The following is a 17,357-nucleotide window of genomic DNA, read 5'->3' as shown; positions in this document are numbered from 1 at the left end:
AAAGAAGAGAGAGGAGTCAAGAGCCTATAACTACTATGGCAGCACAGCCCCACTGGCCTTGGCCAAAGTAACTGAGCTGGAAATGCTTTTAAAGGTCATCTGGATGACTCCCCTCCTTTTCCAGATGAGGAGATGGAGGTACGGGGGGAGATGACTTGGAGAGCTTGTTTCTTGTACGCTGTACCATGCTCTGCCCCCCAAAGAGCAATGTGGAACCCACGGGGCAGAAGGTTCTACACTGGAGGGGAGTTGTCCAGGTGTCCCCAAGACCTCTTTTTCCCAACTGTAGGATTCTAGGATTCTACGTGTGAGGGTGGTCTCTGTACGTTTGCAAACACTCACAATATCCTCAGCTTACCATGTCTAAGGATATAGCAGTAACATTACTTTAAAATGAATATGTTGAATGTTATACATCCAAATACTGTTGTCCTTCAAAGTAGTCCCTACATTGCTGCTCCTTATTTTAACACCTGCCTAATATATTTAAGTTAACCAGTGAATTGTGGCTGTTATTGTTCAAACTGTTTGTACCAAGTAAGAAAACACACAAGGAAAAGACAAACGAATGTGTGTGAAAACACATGATTTGAAACCTGAAACTGATTACCCATGTCATGCACCAGGCATGAGCCCAGTGGCTTTGGCTTTCTCCAAAAAGAAAAAAAAAAAAAATCCACCCTCAAGGGATGATGATGGGTTTCCAACAACACTTTAAAAAGAATGTAGTTGAGGATGCTACATTTATGGTAGAGGTGGCCTTCAGTCATACATCATTGCTGTAAAGCGACACCTAGTGAGGCGCCATTATTTCGTAATGAGCTGTTTGGAGAAGCAAGGCTTCGGGTGTATTCCAAAGTTGGAGCCAACAGAAGAGGTTGATGTTGGCCTGTGCAAGCGCCTAGTGCATGGAACTGACTCTAAGGCTCAGACCATGTGGTCAAGCCCCAGAGCAGGGTAGGGTGGGAAGACAGCTGAGGTATAGGTGGTCTGTGTGGTATATGTAGACCCTTCAAATGGAAAGATGCTGCTGGCCCCACATTGTCTGGCATCACTGTTTAATCACCCATGGCTCTACCTGCCATCTTTTCCTCTGCAGGAAATCGAGCCCAATGTTAAGCATGGGGAGAACCTCCGGGCTCCTTATGTAGGATTTTAAGAGCGCAGATCTGGGGCCTCTCTTGTGAAAGCACAGTGAAGAAAAGCAAATCCTCCTCTAAAAGTGTGCTTTTGCCCAGAACTGCTTCTAAGTCGGGGGCATTTCCTGAAGCCTGGGAGAGTCACAGCGAGTGTTCTCTCCAGGCCGGCATCTTGGTGAGGCCCATGTGTGATACCACCACTGAAACCACAAAGGAATTTACCATGGAAAGTGTCCCAGCAGTTGCTTATTAGCATTAGAACCATTACACCAAGTCTGTTGTTAGCAGACTTGCTTTCATTATCCTTACCTGGTGGCAGTAAATAACAGCGATTCTCTTTCAAGCAAATGTTAGATTTCCAAAAATCCAGCTTCCAATTGTCTGTGATGGATCATCTTGGATTAGGATAACCGTTGGAGCAGATAACACCCCAGAAGCTGAGGTGCCCAGGGCTCTTCATGCAGAAGCAGGGCGGGACACACAGGAGCTGCCTGCAGGTGGAGGGGGGTGATGCTGCTGGGTTTGACATCACAGAATGGAAACAAGAAGGTTTGTTCCCCTGCATGTCTGACCATCTGCTGGACCATCCCCAGGGTTCTCAGTGTGGCCCTCTCATGCCACAGGGGAGGGATGGGGCACATGGCAAGGCAACAGGAGAGCCCGGCAGGTGCTCAGTTCTTAGAATGTTTATGACCAAAAAAAAAAAAAAAAAAAATCAGACCCACGGACAGGTTTGCACCCCTCTCCTTAAAAAAAGACTGCAGTTTTTTAAAAAATCACCTACTCTTTCACAATTCCATGTCTTGTTATCTGAGGTTTTTAAAAAAAGTGAGTCCAATCCCCTTCCCCTCTGTCCCCAGTGGAGAAGAGCTGAGAAGTGACCCCTTCAGCGCAGAGGTCAGACAGTGCCTGCTGACTGCTTACACATATGAAAACCTGGCTGTTTCTTTAGAACAAGAGCAGAATATTTCCATCTTTCGAGAACTTCTGACAATGACTAAATTTCAGTCCCTGGTCACCTATGGGCATCTCCAATTATCTTCAGAGATTTGACAAAATTCTCCTAAAACCATCTCAAAAATTATTTTAAAAGAATTTTAATTAAAAAAATAAGAAATATTCCATACAGCACATAGATACAAAAATAGGTTATTGCAGGATGAAGGGTTGGGGCTGTTAGAATCGCTGCGTTCATTGTTTTCCTAAGAAACTCATGGTGTAGGCCTCCCTCTCTCACTGGTTTCCTTCTCCAGTAAACCAGCCCTAGTCCCATACTCCTTCCCAATGTATTTCATATAGTTGGTAGCAGCCCTGCTGCAGGGAAATGGTGGGAGCTCCGTGTACTCTCTGGTAGGTGCTAAATGCCCACAAGACAATTGTTCCCCTGCCGTGGGTTCCCCAGCAAGGGGTCTCCCCAGAGTCACCTGGAGCCCAGGCTTGGCACATACAATCATCCCCCTGAGGGGGCAGGCCCAGAGTCCCAGAACAGCTCTGGTCACCCGGCTTCCTCAAGGGCATACCCTAGTAGAATAAGAGGGGACACTTAGTAGTAGCAACCAGACCACAGTGGGTTCTGCCACCATATTGCAAACCAAGCAAAGGCAATGGCTCATACACCCCCAAGCACTCTCTAAGGCTCTTCCAACTACAGTGTCAGGAAACACACACACACACACACACACACACACACACACAGACAAGACCCACGGCTTTCACCTAAAGTCTTCGCACAGGGAATAATGTGATTCATGAAATATTTACAAGGCCTTAGGCAATAGAATTGTCTCTTGATTTTTTTTTTTTTCAGTGTTTAACAGACAAGTGTAATTGGAAATGTTTGGAGCATGAACACAGGCACACACACATACACACTCTAATTTGGAATTATGCAAAACGATATCATTATTCACTACAACCTGAAGCAAAGCTACTGCAATGGAATAACAAGTACCATATCTATACAAGTGAGAGGCCCTCAAGTCGGCTCTCATTTGGACAAGGGTGACCCACGTGGCCTAACCCTTTAAGGTCTGTTTAGAGGAAATGGCCTGGTGTGTTTTACATTTGTGAAGCTATTTAGCCTCCTAGTTTGACAAGATTTTTGAGAGGGGTGAAAATTAATTATAATTGCAGTATTGCTACAATAATTTAGTTGGCTAATTGCATTTCAGTGCAGAAGCAGTCAAGGAAGATTTTCCTCCCCAGGTTATTCTCTGATGTGGCAGCATTTATTTTAAGAGTAATGAGATTTTTAAAAAGTCAAACCTTAAATATCACGGCTTCAGCAATCTGTCCTGCTTAAAGTTTAATGCGAAATGAGATAGCACCTCCGTGAGAGCAGTTCCACGTGAACATGGATCCAGTTTTCTCCGAGACTTGAAATGAGAACCTATCTCTCCCCTGAAAACTACTCGAGGGATCTCTGTGACATTGTTTGGGGCTGATTTTTATTTGAAAGCACCAATGTTTGTGACTCTGTAGTGAGGGAGGCACTGATGAGGGTGGGTAGGAAGTTTTGAAAACTTATTACTGGAAGTCACTACATGAGGTATCAGTTCATGGAAGAGGTACCACAAGTATCGGAAGATTGAGAAAAATAAAGATGAGTGAAAAACCTGGGTTATTGTGGGATTTTTCTGGATCTCATTGTTTTCGCACTGGCAGTTCTGAATACATAACCTGTCCGTGGCTGTTTTGAGGGAAATGTATCTAACTCTAGACCAGCAGTGAGCACTTACCATTAATAAACTCTTGAGAGACAGGCCCTATCACCTTAAAATCTTGAAGACTCTGCCCCAAGGCCTGATTCAAGGTACTTTTCTCAGGTGCTGAACCTGTCAGAGGCGTTTGAACCAGAGCAACTCCATCCTGAATAGGAGCTGGTAAAACGAGGCTGAGACCTACTGGGCTGCATTCCCAGATGGCTAAGGCATTCTGAGTCACAGGATGAGACAGGAGGTCAGCACAAAAGATACAGGTCATAAAGACCTTCTGATAAAACAGGCTGCAGTAAAGAAATTGGCTAAAACCCACCAAGATGGCAACGAGAGTGACCTCTGGTTGTCCTCACTGCTATACCACCACCAGTGCCGCGACAGTTTACAAATGCCATGGCAATGTCAGGAAGTTACCCCATATGATCTAAAAGGAGGAGTCATGAATAATCCCCCCTTGTTTAGCATATTATCAAGAAATAATCATAAAAATGGGCAACCGGCAGCCCTCAGAGCTGCTCTGACTACGAGGTAGTCATTCTTTCAGTCCTTTACTTTCTTAATAAACTTGCTTTCACTTTACTCTGTGGACACGCCCTGAATTCTTTCTTGCACGAGATCCAAGAGCCCTTTCTTGAGGTCTGGATTGGGAACCCCTTCCTGTAACAAAACCATCAGGCATCAAGCTCTTCCACACTCTAGCTCAATTCAGTGAGCAAGTTTAGTACATTCTCCTCCTCCCCTTCTCTGCTATGCTCTCAGTCCATCCACCATTTGTGTGTCTGAAAAGGAGGCTACAATGTGCTTTCTCAAATACAGCACATCAAAGCGGGTCTAACGGCATGACATGGACTATTTCTTCTGGCCTTCATCTGGATTCTAACTATATAGAGGGTCACTATGCAGATCTACCCAGGGCTGCCCTCAAGGTTATGCAATTCATGTTCTGCACAACAGCAGCTGATCAAGGGGTGAGGAGGTTGAGCTCCCACCCTGCTCCACTTGCCAGCTGAGACCCCTGCTCAGGTTGTATCCCAGAGAAAGGGATGCCTTTTCTGATTCACCACTGGGCCAAGGGAGGCCCTGAGTCATCCCTAACCCTCTCCCTCCCAGAAATTCCAAAATCTAATGTTCATCTCCTCATCTCTGACACTGTTGATGTCCTTTTAAGGAACAGATTATACACATGGCAAAGGCGAATTCATTTTGAAGATATGTTTTCTGCTCAGTGTGAAGAAGAAGAAGAGACAGGGAGGGAAATAGAGAAAAGGGAAGGATAAAATGAATGGTGGAGAAGTTGTCCCTCCGCCTAATAAATTGTGGATTCATTGTCCTTCCCTGGACACAGCTGCAAAGGGGCAGAAAATCAATTTTTTCTATTACTCCACGGTGAGGAAGGAAAACCTATCTGTAAATTGAATTAAACCCCATAATAGCATGTCTGTGTATTTGTTGAGGACTAGAAAAATTAGCCACAGATACAACTACATAACCCAGCAATGTAACTAGAAATCAACACTCTCCCATTTCAGAGCTTCGTTGAGACATTTTCTTTTCCTTTTTTAAAGAAACACCCATGGCTAAATGTCACTAAGATTCTTCGGCATGCCAACACTTCAACACCTCAATGAGGACTCCGGAAGAGAAGGAACTCCAAAGTCCCATCTGGGTAGAGCGTGCTTCCAAATTCTTGCCTTTGCTAGTTGAGTATCAGTCAGTCAGTCAATAATGATTGGATACGAACTAGACCCCTCTAGCTGATGGTTTCTTCCCAAGTCGCAATCTGTGGTGCTAACTGTGGAATAAATCCCCTGTTTCTGTGTGGGCTAGATCTTGTTCACAGACACCGTAACCCATCCACGCAGTACTGAATAATCTTGCTACGGCAGTCAGTGAGGGTCCTGAAATTTCATTAGCAGTCTGCCCTCTAGCGGAGCAACACAGTACTTCAGATTTTCTAGTAATAGAAAGTTTTTTTTTTTTTTTTTTTTTTCCTTTTCTTTCATGGAGCAAAATAATTCAAGTTTTCCAGATAGTGCAAGGTGAGGCAGTCATCTTCAGAAGTCAGCTTCCAGAGCTGAGGCAAACAAGGCTCAAACGGATAGGTCCCCAGGTCAGAGTTAGAGGCAGATGGTGCTGAGGTGGGTGTCCCTGCGGAGACTGCAGGGACAAAGGTCCTTCTTTCATCCTTTGAACCCTCCAGAACTTTCCTTGGACATAAGCATTCAGTTCCCCACTCTCTCATTATGCAAATAGGACCCACTTTAAGAGAAATCAGCATAACAGGGATGTTAAAAATCAGAGGCTTTTGTAATTTTTTGGCAAATTATTAACACAGAGGAGCCTTTCAAAAAGGTCCACGTTAAATTCTTTAAAAGGCAAAGATTCACAAGTTTTATAAAAAGACCACGTCTTTGTGGCTGTTAATTTTAAGAGCAGAGTCTATTTTGTGATGTTGGTGGGATGCTGGTAAGGCAGAAGATAATCTTGAGATCTGTTGTTCTGGGTTTCGCTTCCGTCTTTTTTAAAAAGTCAGAACTTGGCTTGCTTCAGTTTGTCAATGTGGTAGCAGAGTTTTAGTGCAGGTCCCAGCTTCAGACCCAGGTACTTCATGACCATGTCACTCTTCAGCAACAGCAGAGCATTGCCATCAATCTCCTGGTGGGATAGGATCAGAAGAAAGAAAACCCAGAAGATGGTCAGAGTCATCAAACAGTGGCTAAGATTAAGGTATGGTCAGGGGATGTGCTGAGGGCATATGGATTGATTTAGGCAGCATATTCTCTTGGTCCTGGGGCAAGATCTTTTAAAATATTAAAGCAAACAAATCCTGTGTTCTCCTCTCCCCATCATCTCCCTGTAGTCATCTGATACACGGGATGTTTCATATTCCTGCCCTCCCCTCATAGAAGGAATCAAACACAACCCCATATGTGTTCCCAATATCCCACTTAGGAAGTTTATCTCCTCATCCAACCTTGGCTAAAGGGGCAAGAAGTGTCATCCATTAGACACTGAAACTAGAGGGTCTTTCCATTCCAAACCTCCACCTATTGCCCTAATTTCTCATTTCTTTTCTTGGTAGGCCCACCTACCTTTAGCTGATGACCAAACTACTCATTCCACCCAATGGAGGATTTCAGATGTGTTTAGCCCTGTCTGTTCCCCTAGACGGAATACACTAAAGAATGCACCTGCTTCATCTCAGGGTTCAGCACAAAGAACTACTAAGGGGATGAGCCAGTCCTTTGCGGTTTGGTCCCGGTGCTGCTGCCATTGGTCATTGAAAATGGTCACCCGCCAGAATGCATGCTGAGTTCATGAACCTAGCAAGGCTGGGCTTCCATGGTCACCTTTAGTGCTATTTTCAGGTCACTGGAGACAAAGGGTAGAAATCTGAGGTGCTCAGGCGGGGAGAAGAGACATAGTTACAGGACTCATGTAACGGTGCCAGGGTCACCAGCCCTCTCATTCATCTGCCCAGCCAACCTGTACTGATCGAGCACCCACTCTGTGTCACTCATTCTCCATGTCTTTGGCAACATGGCAGTGGGCAAGGCTTACCTGTGGGTCGCTCCCAGGAGCCTCATTTTCTACTGTCTTTTATTTCCCTCACCTCCTGGACTCCCACCGTCTCCTCCCACCCCGGAAGACAGCCAGACTCCCCCCGCCCAAATCTGTCCAAGCATAACCCACTCTGTGGTTCCTGGTCTCAAAGCCCCATTGTTAGGTGAGGCCAACATATGCCTAATAAAAGATGAGTGCTGAGTTAGATGAGAATCCTCCTCAGATCAGAGAGCATGATTTCTATGACAGAATCACCAAATAAAGTGAGAAACAGGAAACAAAAATAATGGTCACTGTGGAAGGCAGAATAACGCTCCTTCCCCTCCATGCACGATGTCTGGATTCTAGTCCCCAAACCTGTGAATGTCAAGTTAGACGGCAAAGGGGAATTAAGGTTGCAGGTGGGATTAAGCTTGCTAATCAGCTGACTTTAAAGTAGGGAGATTATCCCGGATTATGGGGCCGGGTGGGTGGGGAGGGGGCAGCTGTGTAATCACAAAACTCCTTAAACATGGAAGAGGACATCAGCAGTGACAACCAGGGATGGTAGCCCAAGCAGCCAAACAGGCCTCAGCTTGATGTTACAGGCTTTAAAGATGATGGCAGGGGGACAGGAGCCACGGACTGATGGTGGATCTAGAAGCCGGAAAAGACAACCAAGCGGATTCTCCTAGAACCTCCAGAAGGAAAGGCAGCCTTGCTGGCTGAGCCCAGTGAGACCCATGCCAGGCTCCTGAACCCCAGAGCGCTTAGACAGGGAATGTGGATTGTGCGAGGCCACTATGTTGGTGGTAATCTGTTACAGCACGATACAAAATGAGTACAGTGCCAGGCGCGGCAGCTCACGCCTGTCATCCCAGCACTTTGGGATGAGACCAGCCTGGCCAATAAGGTGAAACCCTGTCTCGACTAAAAATACAAAAATTAGCCAGGCATGGTGGCAGGCGCCTGTAATCCCAGCTGCTCGGGAGACTGAGGCACAAGAATTGCTTGAACTGGGGAGGCAGAGGCTGCAGTGAGCCAAGATTGAGATTGCACCACTGCATTCTGGCCTGAGTGACAGAGTGAGACTCCGTCTCAAACAAAAACAAAATGAGTATAGTAAGCCTAGCAGGTAAATTACTGATTCTTATCTTTAAAAAAAAAAATTACCATCTCCCTATATTTTAGCATATCTCAAAATCATCATAATGCTCTCTGCTCAGTGAAGGCTGTCTGAGCCAGGAACCGTGCTGAACACCTTTTGTGCATTTTCTAATTAATCCTTGAAGTGGTTTAGGAACAGGCGCTACTGCGGTTTGCCTGGGATGTCGTAGGTGTGCTGTCAATATTTGTTGTATGCACAGACGGCTGGATGGGCAGGAAGCAGGCCCTCCTGATGAAGGCCAACATGAGAGAACAGATGGGGCAAATATTCCTTTAAAAACAAATTAAGTGGTCGTTCTGCTCTGAGGAGCCTGTGGTTGTACCTGTCTCTCTCATCTCTGGCTCCCTTGAGGGTGCCCCTAGGGCTTAGTTTAGAGCCCCCCCCCACCCAACCTCCCCTGGCAGCATCCCGCAGCTCCCTGGACCTCACTCTCCTTCCATGCCTGCTCCCCCAATCCCCCCAAGGTCAAACCCACCACTCGCATACGTGCTTTCTGAAGAGCTCCACGTGAGGCCCCAGAGCCTGCGGGTCAGCGTCCTTCACAAACCACACCACGTCCTCCACAGTCCAGGCGGAGGGGTTCCTGCTCCGTGGCCGCCTGGCATCCTGCGCATCCTGAGAAGGGCTTGAGGCTGGATGGGGTACAGAGAGGGAGACCGTGAGCCAGTGGGACAGGGCCGGGCACCTACCTGGTGCTGCCTGCCCCCACCTAGCCTGGAAGGGGGGTCCTCAGTGCCCACGAGTCCAAGGAGCTGACCCAAATGACCTCCTGTCACAGGGAAAGACTGTGAGTAGCAGCTCTATCAGCAGCCCAGAGCACGGAAGGCCACTCCTAGGTACATTACCCTCCCCATCTATGCCAAAGCTCTCTGCTCTCCCAGGAGAAGAAGCGCGAGACAGTGGATTCCCTTCAATAGGCTGGAATTCCCACCCGAGTTGGAGTTTTCAAGACTCTCCCGCTCAATTCTCTCTCAGCGGGCCCAGGGCCTCCTGAGCCTGGATACCTGGTGACCAGGGCAAGTGTGCTAAGATGAGTGTGCAAATGAGCCTCATCACATCAGTGAGGCCAGTGACTTGGGGTCCTTTCTGCCTCCTTGGCCTTCACACTGAGACGATAGAGGCATGACAGAATTGAGGTAGCTTTTGGTTCTCGTTCACGGTCTCTGCAGAAAGCAAGTCTGCGGCAGCATCCTCAGAGCCATCCCTGGTCACACATGCAGAAAGAGGATGTCCCCTCACTCACTGCCTCAGGTACACACTGAGTCCTTGCATGGCCCTCTGGGGCTGTCAGAGCATTTGCCTGGGTCTCTCCCGCTACACTGTGAACTCCCTGACCACAAAGGGCCTAACCTGTGCCTGGTCCATAGCTGGTCCCTGGGAAATGGTTGCATAGGGTATTTCCCATGCAGCAGGTGAAAAGGCTCAGGGCAGTGAAGGAGGAAGAGAGCAATGAATTCAATGGCTGGCAATACTTAGGGGTTGATTTTGGTGTGTGTATGTCCCAAACTAATTAATCCTCTTTCCCTACAGCCAGCTCCTCTTCCTATCTCCCCCATTTTGGGAACCCACCTCTTCCTCCTCCCCTTTTTGTGCTTCCCACATTTAATTATTCTGAAGCTCTTGGGAGCATGCCTCTGATGCTGGTGTCCTCTCTTCCAACCCTGCTACCCCAGTCCCAGAGCCTGCCACCTAACCCCCTGCCACGGGTTCCTCATGGGTATTTTTGGGCCATGCCCTGTTCTTCCTACTGCCTACAACTACCGCTGCCTCATGTTCTCCCTAAGACCCATCTCCCCATGGGTCCCCCTTACCAACACACTGAGTCCTCATTCTACCTCAAGGTCAAGGGCTCTCTTGGTCTTAATAATATTTTTCTTTCTTAATGGAGGGGGAGAAGAGCTTTGGTGCCAGAGAGACCTAGGGACAGATCCTGGAGTTGCCGCTTGCTGGTGACTGGACCAGGATGTAGCTCATGTGTGAAATGGCCATGCTTTCTACCTGGAGGGGCAGGTGTGAGGACAGAGATGGGACAGTGCCCTGCCCCGAGTCTGACCTATGTCAAGTGCTCCACCAAGGGCAGGAGCCTCCCTCCCTTCCCTACAGCCCTCACTCATCTCCTGTGCACCACCTGTCTGTCTGGGTAGACTTGTTGTGACCGACCGGATGTCTCCCCAGCTTCCTTCCTCTGCCTGTGGCTGCTGCTTTGGCTTCAACCTAGAAGGCATTTACCCTCTCTCCTTCCCGCTCATGTTCCACCTGATGCCTTCATGAACAGAAATGTTCTGTACTTCCTGCAGCCTGCACGTCACCTTCCTACCCCTTTATTTTATTGTATTGTATTTATTTATTTTTTGAGACAGAGTTTCACTCTTGTTGCCCAGGCTGGAGTGCAGTGGCGCGATCTCTGCTCACTACAACCTCCACCTCCTGGGTTCATGCAATTCTCCTGCCTCAGCCTCCCGAGGAGCTGAGATTAGAGGCGCCCACCACCACGCCCAGCTAATTCCTGTATTTTAGTGGAGACGGGGTTTCACCATGTTGGTCAGGCTGGCTGGGAACTCCTGACCTCAGGTGATCCACCCAGCTTGGCCTCCCAAAGTGCTGGGATTACAGGTGTGAGCCACAGCACCCAGCCTCCTACCCCTTTATTCCTACATCTTTATTTGTTCATCTGTCTCTTAATGTGCTTTCACATTCTGCTTTGTAGTACAATTATTTATGAACTTCTCTATAACCTCTAGTTAGATTTTAATTTCCTAAGGATTCCTCCCACTCACTCCACATTGACTGAGCACCTTCTCTGTACCAGGTGCTGGGTGAAGTGTTTGGTGAAAAATACAAATGTGATCCTCTCATGACAGGGGTTATAATCATTGACTCCTCCATGGCTCAGAGTACATATACAGTCATGTACCGCCTAAGGATGGTGGTCCCATAAGATGATAATGATTCTAGTTCCTATCGCCTAGCGATTTGTGTTGCAATTTCCTACAGTATTCAGTACAGTAACATGCTGTACAGGTTTGTAGCCTAAAAGCAATAGGCTGTGCCACACTGCCTAGGTGTAGAGTAGACTGTACTATCTAGGTTTGTGCAAGTACAACCTATGATTTTCACACAACATTGAAATCACCTAAGGATGCATTTCCCAGAATGTATCCCATTGAGTGATGCATGACTGTGTTTATAAATATGGGGTTGATAAATGTGAGATGAATCAATATACTCTGTAGACACAGTCTAGGTAACTTATACAAAAGCCTGTGTGTGTAATCTTTACTTCTATTTTAAGGCTAGAAAAAAGTCAAGTATCTGAACAATGAAGCAGCTTTCCTACAGAATTCTAGTTAGAGGTTGAGAAGGCTTCACTTTATTTCCCTTCTTTAGATCTCAGGGCACAGTGGCTTTCTGCTGTCTCTGTCTCCTTCCTCCTTTTAATGTGCCTGAGACGCGCATGTTGCTCCATTAGCACTGAGGAAAATACAGCATCACATTTCTGCGTCTGTCCTAAACACATAATGGTTTGGCTGAGAATTGGATTGACTTTGAGATTTTCCCTGCCTCTTGCTTGTGGGACCTGGAAGGGTCCCATAAGGTGGTTTGGCACGGGGCATTTTTCTGGGAATCTGTTAATGCACCCTGGAGCCATCTGAATGCTGATCCATGCTTATTAAAGATGATTTCACTCCATTTAAAGACATCTGCACTCAACATGGGGACGAGAAATCATGGAAATCACACTGCCTTTGGATCCCGCCCCATCAGAACATCGGCGTTAAGCAGGGTGATAATAGATGCTCTGATTACAAAGGCTGGAAGTCTTCAGTGCCAAGAATAATTTTAGAGTGATCAGAGCAGAGGTCAAATCTAATTTCCTGCATTTGACAGGAAGGGGAGGAAAACCCAGACCAATTAACAGGATCATTCACAGGAACCTACAGTCCTTTGAGCTAGGTCAGGGACCTCCAAAAACAGTGTTGAAGGGCTGAGCCAGGTGGCTGGTTTGTCTTCAAGGAGGAGGCTCTCGGGGCAATTGCTGTGGAAGGAAAGTGGGCTCTGTTCCTGGTACCTGGTGCTTGCTGTGGGCACTTTTCACTTTTCCAGGATGGAGCGGAGGCAGCAGGGGCCTGGCTCGGGTATGTTTCTTAGGGGACCTTTTAGTCATACAAGACAGAGGGCAGCAGGCAGCCTAAGTCACACCTTGGGAGCTGCTCCTGATCCAAAGCACATAGATTTGCTTTAGAAAGGAAGACAAATGGAACTTTCCAGTGGCAGGTTTGCAGAGCCTCACAGTGGTCTGTGCTCACAAAAATGATAAATACACCAGCCACTCCCTCTCCAGCTGTGGTGAAGGTGTCAGGAAGACAGATGGGTGGAGCCTGCTGCAGCTGGGGCAGGCAGATGTGATAGGTCAACAGTAAGACATGATGGATGTGGAAAAGTCTTGCTCCTAAGCAGACAGAGCATGCCAAGAAGTACTGGCCAGACAACTTGGTGAGCACGCAGAGTTCTCCAACCAGGAGGACATTGTGCTTGGTCTTGTCATTCCCTGGGGGCTGCCAGAGGCATGTGAAAAGTGAAACTCAGTTATGAATGGATTAAATATGCTTGTTTCTAAAGCTGAACTCACACTTACCAGAGCTAGGATGACTATGAGTCAGTGTTTCACAGCAATCCCGATTTTCACAGCACAGGTACTTGCATACTCTCTGTGAATCTCCCTCTGCCTTACACATGCCCATGAGCACATCCATACGTACGTAATTTCCTTTCACTCATTCATAATTCAGGAGAAACTCTTTAGCTAACAACAGAGTCATGTGGAGGAGCGGAATGAGCAGTGAGCTGGGAGTCAGAAATCCCTGCCACCCACCAGCCATGTGATCAACTCTCTGCTTCTCTGCTGTAAAATAAAAAGGCTTGATCTCTAAGCCCCTGCCAGCCTCTTATGACGCTGTGTAACCCCTCCCACCTCAGGCTGTTCACACGAAGGGAGTCACCTCCTCCCACAGCTGAAGGCTGCATCAGTGTGTCCACATGCAAAACACAAGTCCAGCCATGGCCAGGCTTCCTGTCCCTCCCGGGCTCTGATCATTCTCTACGGACCTCATTGTCTTCATCTATAAATTGTGAATATTATTTTTTGCTTCTTAAGAATATTTTAAGAATCAAGAGAATGTGGCTCAGGGCTGGAGGCTGACCTTAAGAATCTCAAAGACAGGAAGGTCATTGTCTCCAACAGGGACCCCTGTGTCCTCAGGCTGCCTGTGAGCTGCCCAGGCCCTCTTGGTTTCTGGCAGCTGCAGTTGGGTTGGGAGGGCCAGGGTTGGTGAGGGGCAGGGGAGGGGGATCTATTCTCAGCATCTCCAAGTGACCTGCTCCCACTAGATGCTTCCTTTCTAGATACAATGCCATATCAAATGTGTGAGGTGCCCAGGCTAGCCCACAATTATGGCAAAATTATGTGGCTTGAAACAGTGCTGTTTTTCATTATTTCTATCTGTTGCCCAGGCTGGAGTGTAGTAGGGTGATCTCGGCTCACTGCAACCTCTGCCTCCCAGGTCCAAGTGATTCTCCTGCCTCAGCCTCCCAAGTAGCTGGGATTATAGGCAAGCACCACTCACTCTATCTATTTGTCAAGATGCCATGAGGTGAGAGAGATGAGAGGGAAGAGAGCCCACCCAATCCTTAGAGTTTAATCAGATTTTTCTTTTAATGATTTGAGACCAGCTGGCCTGCCTGTGTGAGGAGGGAGCGTGTCTCTAGAAACAAGGAGAGACTGTGGGCTTGAAGCCAAGCTGAGCTGAGCTAGATTCCTTCTTGGCCACCAGAAGACACTGTGACCTCCTGGCAAGCACCGTGACGTTTGCCGGGAAGCCTCCAGCTACCTCTCATCCCCACTGACCCTCCCTGGTTGTCTTTCTTCCTGCTTACTCCAGCCAGCTCCACTGTCCCTTCTCTGGGAAGCCTTTCCTGACTCCTAAGGGTAGGCTCAGCCCCTCCCTCCCCATCTGATTCTCCCACAGCATCCACACTTTTCCCTGACAGCAATCATCACAACTGTAATGAAATTTGTGTAATAATTTGTTGACATTTGTCTCCCTGGAGTTGCAAACCCTCAGAGAACAGGGCCAGTGTCCATCTTATTCACAGCTCTGTCCTCAGATGTGAGAAGAGCCCCTGGCACACTGTGCCCAGGAAGTCTCTGCTGGCTAGGACCAACCAAACCCTGAATCTTAGTTGCCTCCTCTATAAAACACCTTGCTGAGCTGTTGCAAGGAGTAAATGGCATAATGTTGTAAAGCATTAAACAGGATTACTCATTAGGTCGTTACTGTTCTTCTTATGATGATGATGTCATTCCATAAGTGGTCAGTAGATTTGTTTTCCTAAATCCCAGGGCCACCAGCTCACTCCCTGGTTCAGAAATGTCTGGCTTACAGTTACTGCAGAGCAAAGTCCCATCTGCTTGACATGGATCCCAAACTTCCCAGCATGGTTTCCCTAGTGTCCCTGCACAAACCCTTTTTTTTTTTTTTTAAGATGAAGTCTCACTCTGTCACCTAGGCTGGAGCGCAGTGGTGTGATCTCGGCTCATTGCAATCTCCACCTCCCGGGTTCAAGTGATTCTCGAGCCTCAGCCTCCTGAGTAGCTGGGATTACCTTCATGTGCCACCACACTCAGCTAATTTTTGTATTTTTTAGTAGGGACAGGTTTCACCATGTTGACTGGGCTGGTCTTGAACTCCTGACCTCAGATATCCACCCACCTCTGCCTCCCAAAGTGCTGGGATTACAGGTGTGAGCCACTGCACCCAGCCCCTGTACAAACTCTTTAATTAATGAGCTCTTGCCATGTTTTGTCCACTTCACCTCCTCACATAGAATGCTGTTTTCACTCTTCTTTTTCTAGCTAAATTGTCTCCATCCCTCACCCAATGCCAGGCCCTATCAAATAAAAATCCAACCACAGGAAGCATTTGGGTTGTAATAGCAATATCAGATTGACTTCATTTCTTGATTCTGAATCTTGGACCTAGTTGTGGTTGGGAATTCTACAGTGTGTCTTGTTAAATGCCCAAGTCAGGAAGCTTTTGTTATCCAAAACCTCTTTATAGCTCTTGGTGATTATATCTTGGATAAGAGACAAGGAAGAGCTCTCAAACTTTCACCAGAGCATCAGCAGACACCAGGAAAATGGGCCCTGTGAACACATCCTCTCGGAGCCCACTGGCAGCAGAGATGGATGTGATAGATCACGACTGCAGGAAGCCAAAGGTAAGTACCGCCAGAGAGAGAAGGCCGAGGAGTTTGTCATGTCATCAATACCCACCCTTCTGCCTGCAGCCTCATGCCGTTTTCTGGCTTCTGTGGTTTTAAACCATTTTGATTAGTACCATGGGGAAAAGGCCATTTCTAAATCTCTTCCATGGTTTATGACTTGGATCAAACTCTCTTAAAGAGGTATGGTTTTTTTGATGACAACTGCTTTTACTTGGGATGGAACTTCAGAGCAATATTGGACAGTCATTTGGGTGGGAGGATGGGGTGTGGGGGGATCCACAGTGGGCACCAGGCTGACAGTTAGTTGAGGAACGGGTGAGGACGCTGGTGGTTTCTCTCCCACTTTAACATCCTGCCACTCAAGTCAGCACAGTTTTTATCTCCATCGTTTCCAAACATTTTTAGCTGTACAAATTTTGTTTAAGCAAAGCACATATAGAACCCCACTCTGCAAATGTGAAAAGGCCCTGCTTCAAGAGAGGGAGGGCACCTGGAGTCCTGTCTGCTCTTGTTCCGTCTTCTCCACCTCTTAGAACCTTGAAAGTCATCAGGCACGATTTGGAAACCCCTGAGGTTGTTTTGATAGACACAAGCTTTGGAGACGACTGAAGTCAGATCCTGGCTCAACACTTGATTTCCCTTCTCTTGAACCTCTTTTTCTTTTCCTTTAAATCAAATATACCGATATCTTTTTATAAATATTAAATCCTAAACATATAACTTATAATAAACCATGAACAATGTGTGGAAAGTGTCTGGCCCCCTTTAATGTAGGTGTTCAATAAATAACAGTTTGATACAGGCCTCAAACAAGCCCCCATTTGCTGAGGCTGTGGGGGGCTCAAATATGAATAAGAGACTTCACAAAGCTGAGGGTCTGTTCCCTTCTCCAGGACGCGTTAGAGTAAGAACTACAGATGAGGAAACAAAGTGCTGTGGGAGGGAAAAGGAGGGAGTGAGCATTTCTGATCCGACCTCCCATTGCCTACTCAGCGTTATTTTGCACTTCTTCCTCTGTAATAGCAGCCCTAATTTCCATCTGGAATCACAGTTGCTGGGAATGAAAACCACATTTCCCAGCATCCCTTGCAGCAAGTGGCCATGTGACTAAATTTTGGTCAATGAAATGTAAGCAGAAATGGAAACCTCTTTCAGAGACACTGGTGCTATCCTTCCTTCCATCTTCTCCCCACCCACTTCCTCTGTCTCACTGCTGAGAATGTGCCTGTCTGACTGGTTGTTTCTCATACCTGCAGTTATAATTAGCACCCTGAAGAAGGCACTGGCTAAAAGGAATCCTTGGGGAATTAAAGTGTTAATAGACACACAAAGGACGAATAATTTCATTTTTCTTCAATGTATCACAAAGGCTCAACAGTGAACTTTAACTGATACATCATGTAACAGGTTTTCTCCAAAGAGGTTAGGTGGCTTTGTGATTTTAAACATCCCACAGTCCTATGGTGGGGGTCCTGCTGATTATGGACAACTGGATTTCAGGGTCTC

At 47.1% G+C, this 17,357-nt stretch overlaps 1 protein-coding gene across 4 annotated transcripts in view; it reads right to left on the bottom strand.

Moving 5' to 3' along the window:
* Positions 1–3,348: 3,348 nt before the first annotated feature.
* Positions 3,349–17,357, bottom strand: part of SCML4 (sex comb on midleg-like 4 (Drosophila)) — a 130,951-nt gene continuing 116,942 nt past the window's right edge. For all 4 annotated transcript variants that reach the window (XM_011952835.1, XM_011952836.1, XM_011952837.1 and 1 more), the window contains 2 exons: positions 9,054–9,199; positions 3,349–6,511 (listed from right to left, as the gene is read on the bottom strand). In XM_011952835.1, the coding sequence (XP_011808225.1) occupies positions 6,386–6,511; positions 9,054–9,199 (272 nt within the window). In that variant the 3' untranslated portion in view covers positions 3,349–6,385. The remainder of the gene's footprint in view (positions 6,512–9,053; positions 9,200–17,357) is intronic.

This window comes from Colobus angolensis, unplaced genomic scaffold, assembly GCF_000951035.1.
Source record: "Colobus angolensis palliatus isolate OR3802 unplaced genomic scaffold, Cang.pa_1.0 Scaffold35, whole genome shotgun sequence".
Classification (NCBI taxonomy): Eukaryota; Metazoa; Chordata; class Mammalia; order Primates; family Cercopithecidae; genus Colobus; species Colobus angolensis.
This window is presented reverse-complemented; position numbering and strand designations above follow the sequence as displayed.